This window comes from Limulus polyphemus, unplaced genomic scaffold, assembly GCF_000517525.1.
Source record: "Limulus polyphemus unplaced genomic scaffold, Limulus_polyphemus-2.1.2 Scaffold3570, whole genome shotgun sequence".
Taxonomy (NCBI): domain Eukaryota; kingdom Metazoa; phylum Arthropoda; class Merostomata; order Xiphosura; family Limulidae; genus Limulus; species Limulus polyphemus.
The window spans coordinates 69,963-86,530 of NW_013669180.1; the positions used below are offsets into that span (position 1 = coordinate 69,963).

A 16,568-nucleotide genomic window follows, 5' to 3' on the forward strand; every position below is an offset into this window, starting at 1 on the left:
CTACCATGAAGTGGTAATCATAATTCTGCTGTTTCGTTAAACCTTATTCTTTCGGTTTGCAAGCTTAGATCAAACTGACTGGGATATTCCCATAGTAAATGAAATGATGATGTACTACAAATTTAATTAACAATATTTTGTTAATGTGTATGTATGATGCCTTGTTTATTATTCATTGTGTATATCTGAGACTTTTTTTTATTAAAAACTATATTAAACGGAGTTATATTTTTTGTATTATGTTACAGAGCTATTTCTTCACATGTACTTATGTTTGAGTATTACAGTGAATAGTTTATTTTGCTGTGCTTTCTCCAGTTATTTCTTTCGGCAAAGTTAATTTCCCATGTTTAGTTTTATTTATTAATATGTGAAGTACCTTGTTTGTATTCAAGGTCGCCATTATGGCTTGCGATACTTACTTAGCTGAAGATACAATACTACAGTTATAATTTCATCATTCAAAACCTTTAATTTTTCCAGTTTTTTTTCATCAGGTGCCGAGAAATAATTTTTTTAAGTAAAGAAGTTACATTGCCGAGTAAAACGACAGTAAACACTTAATTATTTTGAGTGAAGTAACCTACTTTAATTTGTAGAAGTGAACTTCGGAAGTAATAATCCAATCAAGTGGTTTGTACCATAAATTATTCATTTGCCTTATTTGGCTATAATAAATCTTTGTTCACTGGACAGTACGTACACCTATCAATTTTATGAAACTTATTCATATTTTAATGTATAAAACTTGAACACTAATTAGTTACTCTGACCTTTAATTATGTAATTAAAAACATTAAGTTATTTCTTCAAAAAACTGTTTTCCATTTGTCTTAAAATAACACCAATCAGAATCATTCAAACAAATCCCAAGCCCTTTCAGTTAAGAAATCTTTAGTTGAACAAATGTGACACATTTTATAATATTATTCATTTTTGTCTTTGAAACACAAAAATTAAATTATTTTCCCTTCTCACAAAATAATTCCCAAGCTTCAATGCTCCTTTTTTTAATATATACACCTGCCCATGGTGAATGGTCTCATCAGACTAAGAACGTGCTACCATATGTATTAAAAAACATTTCATAGCAAATCCATCTCACAGTTTTCGGTATTTTAATATCAGTAATTGTGAGCCAACCAAGAATGATTTCAAGATTCTGTGTGGTTCCTATGATATCAAAATACTCAGCCTGAAAAAGACTTTAGTGATTCATTGTATATATATATTTTCTCTGAATATCCACAAGTTATAAAATTTTCCTTTCTCATTAGATTCTTCAGTTATTTGTTAATTCAGAAAAAATCCTGTTCAACAGTGCAAGAGCCTAATAAAGGTTAAACCATTCAAAAACTGGTGAAAAAAACAAAAATTCTTTATTTAACTACATATTCATGAAGTTCTTGTTACATGTATTCTACAGTAATTCAAGATCAACACAATAATACTAGTTAAAAGATGTTAAACAGACTAACCTTATATCTGTAACACTTTATATCAAAGACAACTATTGGATATTCGGGTTAATTACTCATCCTACTTTAACATCGCTCAAGCCAAACCTTTATACTGTAAATTACTATAAACTTTTGACAACTTCCAGGTTTCTAATAATCCAAAAAACTTTAATTTATATGTAAATTTCTATACATATATATATAAAAATAAAACTTTTGACTCCAAACACGTACTGAACATTCTTATTTGTTACTCTTTCATTATACTCTTATATTACAACAATCTTAAAACTTTTGTATTTTTCAAACATTAGTGATGGCATGAAATTCTTATGATAAAAATTTGCCTCGTGTATTAAGGATCATTAAAATAATCTAAACATATAAAATTTAGTATTTTGTCATAAAGAGTAATAAACCGTAGTGAGAAAAATGGTACAATGCAGCAGCATTAACAAATGTTAATTCTTAAATTATTAGGCCAAAATACTTTCACCACTTCACAAATCAGAAAGATAAATATAAAAGTTGCAGCTTAAAATAAGTCGAATGATAAAATCTAATCATTGTTTTTTTTTCAAAAGAGAACAATTTAAATAAGTTCTAATATACGATATAGTTAACTTTTAAGAATGATGACCTACATACTGTAAAATGTTTGATATAAAACTGAACAATAAAATGTAATGTAGTAAAAGGATTCAACACACAAACTTGATATAAACAGTTTTTTTTTTTATGTGCAGGACTCAACATTTACAATTTACCCAATTACACGATGCTAGTTTCATAGACAGTGCTTGGATGTGAACTATGGCACGTACAGTATAGTATAGTCATGTTTCATTGTAGTAATACTATTATGATGCAGAAGTACCATTAGGAGTTGCTTGCTTTGTTACTTTTGTCTTTGGTCTACACACAACACTCTTGACTCTCCACATGCAGATGATCTCTGGACAATCCACAGATTCCTTTCCTATCATGTCCTGTGGATGACTCTCCATGTGCAGATGATCTCTGGACAACCCACAGATTCCTTTCCTATCATGTCCTGTGGATGACTCTCACGTGCAGATGATCTCTGGACAATCCACAGATTCCTTTCCTATCATGTCCTGTTGATTCATAGTCATCCAGGAAATATATGTAACCTTTCATATTAACACTTTTAAGTGCATCTTCATATTAATTTGTTTGTGTTGCTCTCCATCTTTTATACATGTAATAATCCCACATTTCTTCTCTGTCTTAGGTTCCAGAAGACGCAACTTAGTCTAAATGTTAATAACAATTTTTTGTTTTCAGATCATTTTTTTTACTGTTTTACCAGATCATATAATTGTTATTACTTTTTTTTTTATTTATGGATATAACACATACCTACTGATAGAACTGTATTTTTTTTTACTTGTTATGGTTAAAACACAAATAATTGTGCCATACAGACAATTTAAAGGTGCTTTACAGATGTGTCCTGATTACATACAAGTATTTGAGGTCTTGTTACGTGCCTTTCTTAGAAATCCAATCGACTTTATAAATCTAATAAGAATACTTGAAAGTGTATATGCTTACTAAATTTGACAACAACTTACGAAATTAGCTCATTACCTAAACACATTTGTGTTACTACTAGCTATCTTCACATGAAATTTAGTTACATTAATATGCACATCAATGTATTTAGCAAACTCTAGATGAAGATAAAGACAGGATCAGAAAGAACATGGATTTTTATATATATGTATATATATATTTTTTTTCTTTTTTAATGCTCATTGCTTACATTATTCTGGCACGTTTATTATAGTAATGCTGCACATATTTAAACTAAAACAGTTAAAGGAAAAGTTGACAAAATTTACAGCAAGACTCAATGCTGAAATCATAATATTAATGTGATATAGCTGCCTTGGACACACTAAAATAGTAATTAAATCCTACATGTAGTTCTCCACCCTAACCCAATTATTTAATAATGAAACTAATATAAACTGTTTTTATTTGAAAGAAACACTTAGTAAGGAGACAAATATTTATCTTAGAATAAACACAAAAGATGCTGAGGAAGTACAGTGGATGACCTAGCACACTGATTATAAATATTAAGGTGTTAATAACCCACTGTCAAGATACACATAAACACATAAAGGGGTTAAATACTAAAATTACTCTGTAATCCCAATAAAGTTTTTTAATAAACACACAAAAAAAAAAAACATAAACACACATAAAATAGCTACTGGGGATTCACTAAATTAACCCAACATTAAAGTGTTTCAAGATTGAAACAAAAAGTGTACATTCAGTGAGTTTCTATGAAGACGACACATGTAGCTACAATGTTTTTTTTTTGTCTCACTATATTTTACGTGGTGTTTATCGTCACTGCATCTCCTCAAAATTACCTCTCCATCTACTTAATTCTTTCTTTTTATTTTGTTTTATTAACTAGCTTATTCAGGCGTATAACTTAACTTCACACACAATCTATTACTGCAAGTGGTCTCTTGTTACAAGATGTTTTAATAACTGGATTTTCTATTGCAGTAGACAAGTAGATAATTATCATTCAAATCAAGCAAGTCTTTTCTATTAATGATAGTCTAGCTTTAACAGACATCAGTAAAATTAAATGACAAAAAAAAAGGATGTCTGCATAATGGTACACAAGTGACAACGTTGGCTTGATAATACACTGTCATGGTAATGGGATTGAAATTGAAATTCTGTTTACACAGAATAATGTACCCATAAAAAGTATACTGTAACTTCAAAGACTAGAATAAGTTTCTGGCTTGAATAGAACAAAGTTATAGGAAGACTAAATCAGTGATTGTAGTTTAAACACAACAACTAAATACATATTGTGGCTGAGTTCGTATGAAGGTTGGTATCTCAATTCAACCAAAAATAAAACACTGTGTTGGTAAGGATACTATTATAGTGATTTTTGTTTGCCTTTATCAAAATAGAAGTTTTAATTATAATTAATTACTTTACTTTGAAAATATCACTGGTTAGAGTGTGGTTCACATTTTCAACTTAAATGGTTATTTTGGTACAATGGTGATTCTAACTGAATCATACACATTGCTCACTGATGCATGTAGTGTTTGATAATGCTGACGTTCTAAAATGAATAGGTATTTAGTACAGTGTTCAAATACAAGTTATCCTTACAAAAAATACAGTTCTACTAAGTACTTTTAAAACTGTAATATAAACTTAGGCCACTTAGGTTTACATACATACTGTACAGCATAAGAGCACGAGATGCTAAGTATAATCTACCTCTATATAAAAATTATTAAGACTAATGTATGTTCAAGAAGTTACGTTACGACTCTGAGACTTCTATACAGACATCAATATAGATGTGTGTTTATAATGGTTACTTTTCACAATATCATACATAAATACAGTCATAAACACCAGTGCTTAATTTCTAGAAAAAAAAGAAGGATAATAACTTAAATATTACTGAGGCTACTGTTTTAGTTGGAGCTGTGATTGACTGTATAAGTCAAATATCAATTTACAACAGAACCACCAAGGCAGTCTTCAACACAATTATAATATTTCTACCTTTAGATAACAAAAAGAAACAAATTAGTTCCAGACCTCAGATCTGAAGAAATCCAAAATAAATTAAGCAGTGGTATACACACATACACACACACATCTGCAAGTAATAGATAATATAATCACGATGTTAAAACAAAGTGATATGAATGATCTTTCAGAATAATACTATATTAAGTTTGGTGGAGGGGAAGTCCAATAACTGCATTTTTTTTTTCTATAAATGATAGTATATCTGCAAGTAACATTAAAAGTCACACTGTAAAAAACAACAATACCAGTGTAGTTTAAAATGTGGCTAAATTAAACCAATCGCATGCTCTTATACAAAGATAACAAAGGAGTCATAATATACCTCTAGCATGAATACAAAGATAACAAAGGAGTCATAACTTTACCTCTAGCATGAATACAAAGATAACAAATGAGTCATAACTTTACCTCTAGCATGAATACAAATATAATAAAGGAGTCATAACTTTACCTCTAGCATGAATACAAAAATAACAAATGAGTTATAACTTTACCTCTAGCACGAATACAAAGATAACAAATGAGTCATAACTTTACCTCTAGCATGAATACAAAGATAACAAATGAGTCATAACATTACCTCTAGCATGAATACAAAAATAACAAATGAGTCATAACGTTATCTCTAGCATGAATACAATGTCTCTGTGGCCTGACTCAAGGGAAATCATTAATATGCAGGTTTAAATACTTGATATTGAGAAAATTAAAATAATAATAAAAACCATAAACAATAAATCATACTGAACTAACAAAAACTAAGTTAATCTAATCCTGTAGCATACTTATAAGTCTAATAATGTTTAATAAAAATGTTATTTGGTAGCAGCAAACTTTCCTATGCACTACTTTGGTTAATTTAATGTTACATAACCAAAAAGATGCTCACTACCAGTTTTAAAATCTAAAGATGAAATAAAATTCCAATAATGGAATAACCTTAACTCAAAACATACACATAGGTACTTTAAGTGAAATTTATTTTCACTTGTTCACAAGAAACTGCACTTATATTTTTTCGTCTATTCCATCACGTATTTGTCATCTCAACAAATATCAAACAGGTTCATAACTACTACATGTCTAGAATTTAAAAAGTTGAACATTTTAGTAAAGAAGAAAATTCAAAAAATTACTTAATGTGATTGTTGTTAAACATATATATTCAATACAAACATGTATTTATACACATGTGTATATGTTGTATCTAAAGTTCAAGCTAACAAGATGCAGCAGTATAGGGCAGAACGTCTTATGCCACATTGAGCTAAAAACCTTACTTAGCATATTAGCATTGTATGTCATGCTTGATGCATTTTAATATTAAGTAAAAAACAAACAACAATAACAGTAAGTTATCTTATGTCATTAATTATTGACTAACAAAAAAAGCACAAAGAAACTTTGATAACTTTTCATTAACTCTTAGCTCAATTACTTTTAAAGGATGGTCTTCCCTATTCTTTAAAATCACCGGTAAAAGGGAGAACTTATCAACAGCACTTTGAAACTTACTTCATCAATTCAATTTCAGAAATATGAATGAATGTTAAGCTGTAGCTTATTTATTTCTTCTTTAAGATGGTGAAGCATAAAACATCTTTTTTTTTTCAAAGATGGTTAGCAAATACTATAATTTTCTGCCAAACATCACTATTTTAAGCATCAATGCTTAAATAGACACTTACTTCAGTGTCTGTTCAGAACAAAGCTTGTTTCATTCGTGTATGTTCTCAGGTGGTTGCACTTCTGAGCCATTACTGACTTCTCCAGGAGAACATGATTTACTAGTATCAAATGAAATTTCGCCAACTGATACATCTGAAGAATCTTCACTCCTGTTTGCAGTATTTAACTCCAAAAAAAGATGGCTGACTTTTTCTTCCACATTCAATAAGTTTTTATCTTGCTGAAATTCATCAGGATATTGTTGATGAGTACCTAGTGAAGCCTTCTTCTCCCGCACTTTCTCTAATAATTCATTAGACTCAATTGTTAAAACCTTGGGTGGTTCATATAAATCTAAACTGCAATCAGCAAAACTATTTTTTGGTGTGAAAGAAAGGCCTCTCATTCCTGACGCTTCACATTCTCGGTCAAATCCAGCCAGTTTTCCTCGTTTTTTTTCAATTTTTTCAACCATGTCTCGGCTATTGAAGCTAGGAAGAAAGGATGAATGCTTCATCATAGCATTATTTAAGTCAAAAGAATCATCTACAAAGCTGTTCTGAGGTGTGTATGGACAAGAGTTTTGTGTTGATGAGCTTTGAGAACTTAATGGTTCTCCTGCAATTCCCAAGCTAAGAGCAGGTGTGGCACTAGCAGAACCGCTGTAGGGGCTGTTTGTATTACTTTCTCCAAATTCAGGGGAAAGTGGGTCAAAATCTCCAAGATCATCTTTTGTTTCAGCAGATGAGAAACAGCCCACAAAAACTGATGGTATTTCTGCTTCAACTTTAAGGGCTAAAATACAGAGTAAAATAAAAGTAAAATTTCATGATATTTCAAAAGAATTTAAAACATTCAAGTACTTAATAAATATTCTTGATAAAACAAAAGAACAAAATAATACGAAATGAAGTCTATAGAATACTCTATCAATTCAACATACAAGTGCCATAAGTAAAGAACATCCTTACACACAAGCTTTAAACATGAGAAAAAATTACATTTTCCAATCTAAAACATTTCATATTTTCAGTAAGTTGCTGTCATTATCTAAATATTGAATGCCACTTAACCTTATGTGCAAAGGTGGAGATGAAAATTAACATTTCATGCCATTTTACAAAGTGCCATTCAACATAGTATTATGTATATGATGCCAGAGTTAATAACTATTCATTTTATTTTACCCCACGTTGCTGACTAAGAAACACTTCATGCTACAGTAAATATACAGGGATACCGAAAAAATGCTGTGGGTATGCACTTCAGAAGTTATGCAAATGTAGAATGCAAACTGTACAATGAACAGAAAGATCTAAGTTTATTCCTCACAGAGCATCACCTTGCACTCTGATTTGTCTGAGTCAGACTGATATTGGCAATTCACAGACGTATCTTGAGTACAAATACTTTCGTAACACACCTGATTTTGTGGACAACAGACTTGTACATTTTACTAAAAGCTTTCCACATTTCATGTACATATATATAGTAAATTTGGTATCATACTTTCTTCTCCAATACAGAGTCAATCCAATAGACTGACAATGTGTACATTCAGTTAATAAATTCAATTACCCAAACACAACGATTCAAGTTTTATAATCTTCTATATTTATGAATGTTTGTAAGTATAAATCATTTTCAAAGTGTTTATACTGAAGATGGAATTACAAAAATTATGAAATGTCTATGTTATTTATCGTATTAACAATTTTATGATTTTAAATTTCTGCCAAACGAGTCTTCAGTTTTGTTTTATTTTGTACTAACAATATCACTTCAACAATAATCACAACACACATTGTCTGCAGACAGAAGTACATAGTTCAAAGCCTGTTATTGATCAGTGTTGCCTAGTCAGTGTATTTCTTATTTTACAAGTTGTATTTTCTAGAGATTGTTTTTTGTGAAACTGATAAAAACTTAATGATATGCTTTATTGTAAGTAAAAATGGTGATATGGGAGCAATGAGGTTAGAGGTTTCCAGGATAAAAAACCCTGATTCTCCAGGATTTTGATAACCTGTACAAACTCTGTCTGAAGTTATTTATTTTCTAAGAAAAGCTGACTGAATAACTGCTACTTCAAAGGTAGCCAGTAAAAGTTTGATGAGTAGATGGCACTTTTCCTGCCACCAGCTCCTAATGAAAACCCTGATTCTCCAGGATTTTGATAACCTGTACAAACCCTGTCTGAAGTTATTTATTTTCTAAGAAAAGCTGACTGAATAACTGCTACTTCAAAAGTAGCCAGTAAAAGTTTGATGAGTAGATGGCACTTTTCCTGCCACCAGCTCCTAATGAAAACCCTGAAGTCCTAGTCAGGATTTCTGTTTGTTGCAACAAGGAAAATAATGGTTATCAAAATATGAAAAAAAAAGAAAAAAGATTCATTATAACTGGAAAACTTGCATAAATAATAAGAAAAATTAAAAGCCAGCAGTAAAATGTGATAATAAAAAACATAAAAATTGGAAAATGCAGACAGAAAAATTCTTATACTACATTGCAGGTTCCACCGACAAAACTCAGTTTTAACTGAAAAAAAAAAAGGTGCAACAATCTTGTGGATAGTTACAAGAATGTAAGCTACACTCTGAAAAATTTCTACTTCTCTAACAAGTAAACCATAAAACTGAAAAAATGAAGAAGTACAGATCTGAATCATTCAGACTGACAAGAATGTTTCAAAACCTATTAAACATGCTTCTCTAATCAGTTGGATGCTTCTGCTCTGAAGTTATGATTGTGCTACAATAAAAATCTCCTAGATGTTATTATTATGTATATCAAAATGTTCTAAATAATCTCTATACTGACTGAAATATAAGTGAAAGAATATAGACTTTCCTTGATGTGAAGTAGAACCAAAAATTGTGTAGAAACAATAGGTTTGCATCTCTATAAGAATATTTATTCCCTGAAACTTCCAGTTGGGAACAAAATGCTAATTGCTTTAATTCTATTCAACTAAGAAGGTTTCTGGTATTACAATAAAGGCAGAAAATCATAAGTTTACAAATAATTTTGATTGATAACAGGAATTTACTAGGAAAATACATATAAAAGTATGTTTATGTTCAATCAGTTATGTTTAACAGGCCCCACACGAACCTGTGGGGGACATTTTTGTTGAAAAAAACAACTATCCAATCAGATTTTTCTTAATTTGAACTGAAATTTTTTGGACGTGTTTATTAGCTAAAAAGAAGGCAATTTCCGCACCCTTTCAAAGTGTTGCTGTCTGCTCATACTACTGCTGACTATTGTGATGCCTCGACTTTCCCTACCAAATTGAAGGTGAAATTGTTTGTATCTCAACTGAAAGCTAAACATGAAAAAGGTGATAGCAGAAGCATAAAAGGTTGGCAATTGCTAATTAATGATGCTGATAATGTAGCTTTATTGATATATATATTGAATTTACTCCCAGCAGGTAGCCTTAGTACTAGCTAGTATGGAGACTTGAGGATGCTGTATTTAACTTAAAAATTTATCATTTAACTAACAAAAACTTGGGTTGAAGTTGTCTCGAAGAGATACGTCCAAAACCACCCTCTTTGGGAGTTTCCGGATTGAACTTACTTTTGATATGCAACAAATTGTAGTGTAAAGATACCCGTTAGCTCCTGAAGAATGTGTTAAAAAACACTTAGTGTTTCCCTATTATTTTGAGTTTATTCAGTTTATTTCAATCATTTTAAGGTTGCAAGTCTTTACTGTAAAAAAATATAAGAGAGATGAATTAGAAATAAACTTTGCTTTAAAAGATTAATAACCTAATCTTACCAATTACACTAGAGATTTTGGTTGTGAGAAAAAGAAAAGGTGAAATTATACTCAGTTGTTCTTTTACCTTTGGTTACATGGTTACTGAAAGATGGGTCTTGGATAACAGATTGTACCAGTGGGAGTAGAACTTTTCTTGATGCTAATACATTTCCTTGACTGAAGCACACTAGATCAGCTACTCTTACATTTAGAGGTTTCAATTCCAATTGTGGTTCTTCAGCAACTTGCAAAGTGGCCACTATCTAGTAGAAAAATAAATATTTAATTTTATATAAACCATAAAATCAAGGATTGCTCTTTCACAATTTATTCTTAACTTAAGCTTTTGGGCAACAATTTCAGCAAAACAGTCTTCTGGTGTTCCTTATCTACAGATAACTGACAATAATTCAAGAATATGCAAATTCTTAGTATTAACGGAATATCATACCAAAGCAACGACTACCAAAGTAAGGGTATCACTAAATAAATTTAGTTCAAGGCACAACATCTGTTTTGGAAAGTTGTGTAAAGCTACATAAGGGCTAACTCTGCTAGCTGTCCCTAATTTTAAACTGAGGCTAGGGGGAAGACAACCCAGAACTAACTTTTGGGCTATTTTAAATGAGTAGTGGGATTTGACTATCACTTTTATAATGCACCTTATTGTTCCAAAGTTTGAAGCACATTTTAGATCCATAGTCTAACAGGTTAACCATTAAGCCGGTCATGCCCACACCTTAAAGTGAACGAAATTGGCCCTAATAAAAGCCCAAACAGCAATCATGACAGAATTGAGCTCCATAACGTATAAAAACTGTTCATAATAAAAACCATAAGTGACAATTCTTAATTAATTTTCAACAACACCATTTTCCTTGACGTTGTACAAAATGTTCTTGTTTGATGTCCACAGTATTGCTTCACCAACAGTAATGGTTGGTATTTCATTTGATTCAAGAGACTGGATACTCTAATGGTTTGATTTACAGAGAGAAATATGTGAGTTAAATAAACAACAACAACAACAAAAAACAAGTAGAAGAGAAAAACTTCACTCTTATGTCTTAGTCTAGATAAACATGTTATGAGCCTACTTTAATATTTAAATGTTTGCAACTTTTACCTGTTTTCACTGATATTATTGTCAGCAGAAAACTTGCATATTTTAAAATTAAGCAAAAATTGTGTTTTAATAATGCACACAAGTATCACACTTTAACTTTGAAAATACTGATAATTCATGTGTACCCAATGCCTATATTATCCTTATGAAGCCCAATTCCAGCTGACAACAGAGCCTTACGATAATGCAAACTGTTCTTAATCCGTTTTTACTGTGTTAAGAAACAGATATTTTGAGTATTTTTAAGCAATAGCCTGATCTAAACCATTTTTTTACACAAATAAACAAAAATGGTTTCTTAGCTTCTCTAGTTGTTAAAAGGTAGCTGGTGTACTTATCATGAACATATGATTTGTTTAGTTTGTTTTGATATTACGAGGACACAAGTTTCCCAGCTTATCTGGTTACATGTACTTAATTTGTTCTGGATAGAAAATGATTTTTAGTTACTTTTGATATTACAAGGACACAAGTTTCCCAGCTTATCTGGTTATTGAAACAAGAGTTATATGTACTTAACTTATCCTAAATACAGCATGATTTGTTTAGTTTGTTTTGATATTACAAGGACACAAGTTTCCCAGCTTATCTGGTTATTGAAACAAGAGTTACATGTACTTAACTTATCCTAAATACAGCATGATTTGTTTAGTTTGTTTTGATATTACGAGGACACAAGTTTCCCAGCTTATCTGGTTATTGAAACAAGAGTTACATGTACTTAACTTATCTTAAATACAGCTTGATTTGTTTAGTTTGTTTTGATATTACGAGGACACAAGTTTCCCAGCTTATCTGGTTACATGTACTTAATTTGTTCTGGATAGAAAATGATTTTTAGTTACTTTTGATATTACAAAGACATAGGTTTTTAACATGGCACTCAACTTGCAATCTGAGGGTCAGAAGTTCAAATCGCCATCACTGATCATGCTTATCCTACCTGGTTACCGACTGGGCCAGCCACCTAGGTGTAAAAATTCTTGGCTCACAAAAATGCCGGCTGACCCCAAAACTAATTGGAATTACATGGATGGGAACATAGCAAAGTGGCCAAGTTTGATGAAATGGGTAACCTGCCAAGTGTAACAACATGAAAAGGTCCAGTCATTCCCTCCAGAACCCAAAGATTTTTTCCTGTTTTGAGTAAAAACTTAGGTAACCTTATTTTTTTCATTTAAACTATCATGATTACATATTAGTAGTTGGCAAATCAATATAGCAAATACAAAATAAATATGCGTTTGAAGATGAAATCTATTTTATTGTATTATATTTGGCATATTATCATTTAACAAATATATCAGAGTGTTCTTTAAAGTGTTGCATTTTTAAAGCCATTGCTAACTCTAACCCATATGTGTTCGTGCATGTACCACACTTCCTTGACGTGAGAACTTTACTGAATGCTTGTTTGACCTCTGTAACTTGCTTTAAAAAATAAATTATTTCTGATATAATAGCAAACAGCAAAAAGTGTTCACTAATAAATGCAAATGTTAATAATTTGAGGTCGGCTACTCAATCTATTGTTAGATTGGCACCTGGAAGTATCTAATTATTTTAATTTACTGGTGCTGCGAATAATTTCACACGTCATTCAATTTTAGAATGGTAATTACAAAGTATCTCTTTTGCCGTAGTTCAAAAAATGGTTATACGCAATACTAAAACACGCCGTAGTTCAAAAAATGGTTATACGCAATACTAAAACACGCCGTAGTTCAAAAAATGGTTATACGCAATACTAAAACACTGTCCAGGATGTCAGTTTTTCATATTCATCTTCTATACAACATATTTAGCACACCTCTTTTTTCTCATTTGTTTTTTTATATCTTTATTGATCATGTATATATTATCTCTTTAATTCCAGAATAAGGATGTATCCATGGTTCATTATTTCAGTAAAATTGTAAGTAAAAGCATGTCTATATTAGCCATTCAACAGCAATATAATAAACAAAAATTTAGTATTGAACAGGGTAGAATATCTTTAACAATTAGGTGTACATCATCTCTGTGATTCAATAATATTTGAATGTTAATCCAGCAAGCTTTTGAGTAGAGGCCATAATAAGCTAACCAACAGCAACACAATCAGTGAAAATGTGGGTATGGAAGACCTCAATATGAGACTGAGTATAAATGCAAATTACTTCTATCATCTAGTGATGGCCTGGCAGTTAGGGCATTTGACTCCCAATCTGCAGGTCACAGGTTTGAATCCCATCACCAAACATGCTCACCCTTTCAGCCATGAAGGCTTTATAATGTGATGGTCAATCCCACTTTGAATTGGAAAAAGAGTAGCCCAAGAGTTGGCAGTTGGTGATGCTGACTAGCTACCTTCCCTGTAGTTTACTGCTCCTAAATTATGGACAGCTAATGCAGGCAGCCCTCAAGTAGCTTTGTATGAAATTTAACAAACAAACAAATAGCCAAACCATATAGGGGCCAAATATAAAAGTACAAACAAGAATGTTTTTAACTTCCCAAATATACCTCTTCATATTGGCCAACATCCTTAATATTTTTTCACTGTTTCAAAAAAAAAATTAAAGACATACATCCATTTCAAGATAGAAACATCCTATCTCCTCATTGTTAAAATAAGGGTTTTCTACACTGCTCTGCTTTGAGACAAATAAGAACTTTCTAGATCATTAATTTATTGGATGAGATTGTTTCCTATAGTGGCTTTGTTATCATGAAAATGTGGGTTTCTTACACATGTTAGGACACGGAATTCTTATTCTGTCTAGTTAATACGGATTTCCTAGTCTAGCCTGTCTCGGGTCGTCCTCTTAATCAAAACACATTAACTTCTAATAGTTTTATAGTTTGTTCCATGGTTCACAAGGACACTATCACACACCACAGTATATCCAGATGTACTATGAAGCCTTGGTTTTAATAATTTGCACACGATTATTTGAAACACTTTTTCATTGAAATTAGTCTCTTACTGTATTGTGTTTGATAAAGGTATGCCTTCAATTTAAAATATAAACAATTTTAAGGAATTTGTATAGTTGAAAATTATACTGGAAATTGTAGGGTTAAAAACTGGTAAAATCATTAAACTAATATGGTAGAAAAATGTTTCTTAAACTGTGGTATGTCTATCTTGGAGATAAATGGTGGTCATTGAAATGTATGTGAAATGAGAAGGGGGAAAAATAAAACAAAATGAAATAAAAAATAACTTCCTCGTGACCATTAAAAATAATAAGTACCAAGGTAAAATAAAAAAACAGCTAGAATCTAGCTGCCAGTGAGAGTAATGCTAAATAATAATTAAAAAAAAAAACTTGGGAAAAACATTTTTTTTTGGTTGTGGTATTTTGTGTTTAAATGCACAAAGTTTAGGCAGTGTTGTATATTTAAATTATCTAAAACAGTTATATCACATATGAGGTTAGGCATGTAGAGCTCTCAATGAATCTGATGGTTGCGCAGAGCATATCAATGACTTCGAGGTTAATCCTAAACAGGTTAAACCTATTCCACAACATGTTACACCAAGCAAAACACAATGGGTAAAACCTATTCCAAAGCAAACAATAAAACATCACTTCAAGCAAAACATTTGGATATTGTTTTATTATAACTTTTAACATAAATGCTTTTATAATGAAAATATTTTTCATGCAATTTCAAGCTTGTACACCATTTTCTTTAGTGTTTAAATAAAAAAAAAACACAGCATTTGCATCTATATGTACAGTAAAATCAGGAGAACAATAATAATCCATAATGAATATTTTTCTTACCTGTTCTTTAATCACTGGATTTGTTGAATACACAGCTGTTTGTCTTTGGACCTTCCCTGTTTTATTATCAAAGGAAACAGCCAATATCACCAAGCCATGGTAATTATTTTGTGTAAGAAATTCTTCCAAATAATCTCTTACTTTTGGTTTTACTTCTAGATCCTATAAAAACATCATCCAAAATCTGATATTACAATATTAAATATATTGTAAGTCTGAAATTTAGAAAAAATCCTTACAAAATAACATATTTTAAAAACACTAGAAGAAAAATATTTTTTTTTACAGCTCAGAAGCATACTTGTTTACTGTGTCTCGACATATCACATTCATTTTTTTGCAATATATTAAGTTGCATGTAATTTTTAATTTTGATTTGTGCTTCATTAACTATTATGCTCTTCTTTACTTTTGGAAAATTAAAAGCCATACAATGTAACTTATACAAAACTTTCTCTATTATTAAACCTCAATAGATCATAAAGTCTTCCATATATTTTGATAATTTTTTTGGCTTACATTAGCATAAATACACATGTTATGAACTCAAAAACAGCATATATTGCTTTGTAACATTCAAATGTACTCTAGTATACACTAACTTCTTTATCATGCACCTTCTGGTCATGGATATTGACTTTGGCTAAGGTCCCATGTTTCGTAGGTTTATTTTGGTTTCCATGACCAAAATGCACATCAAACATTTTCTTAATCCATTCTACATATACCAATCTACAATAACCATAAGTGTCCTAAACTCAAATAAAATGGTACAGTACATCAATTTTAAACATACAGTCAAAACAAAGCCTTTTCTTGTAAATTAGTTGGTAAATATTCTATAAGATATTACAGCTAAAGTATTTCTTCACTTAAAGTTTACTTCAATATGAGAAGATTCAATTCCTTCTTTTCATGATTTTAAATTCAAACATTTATATCATTAACTGTGAGTTTTTATAAAACCAAATACCTTGTAAGTGGTCAGCTGTGGAAGACAGTAGGAGCAGTAACATCAGCAAAAAAAATTTTCACAGGAAATAATACTTATGAAATTCTAGGTAGACTCTCTCTCTCTCTCTCTATATATATATATATATATATATATATATCAGCAATTATGTGATGTTCTAATTTTTAAGA

General features: G+C 30.7%; 1 protein-coding gene across 2 annotated transcripts in view; it reads right to left on the reverse strand.

Annotated features, from left to right (window-relative positions):
* Positions 1-1,357: 1,357 nt before the first annotated feature.
* The window catches only part of LOC106469611 (exopolyphosphatase PRUNE1-like), a 41,169-nt gene continuing 25,958 nt past the window's right edge, over positions 1,358-16,568 (reverse strand). For both annotated transcript variants that reach the window (XM_022398188.1, XM_013930113.2), the window contains exons 8-10: positions 15,426-15,587; positions 10,609-10,786; positions 1,358-7,544 (exon numbers count right to left, since the gene is read on the reverse strand). In XM_022398188.1, the coding sequence (XP_022253896.1) occupies positions 6,799-7,544; positions 10,609-10,786; positions 15,426-15,587 (1,086 nt within the window). In that variant the 3' untranslated portion in view covers positions 1,358-6,798. The remainder of the gene's footprint in view (positions 7,545-10,608; positions 10,787-15,425; positions 15,588-16,568) is intronic.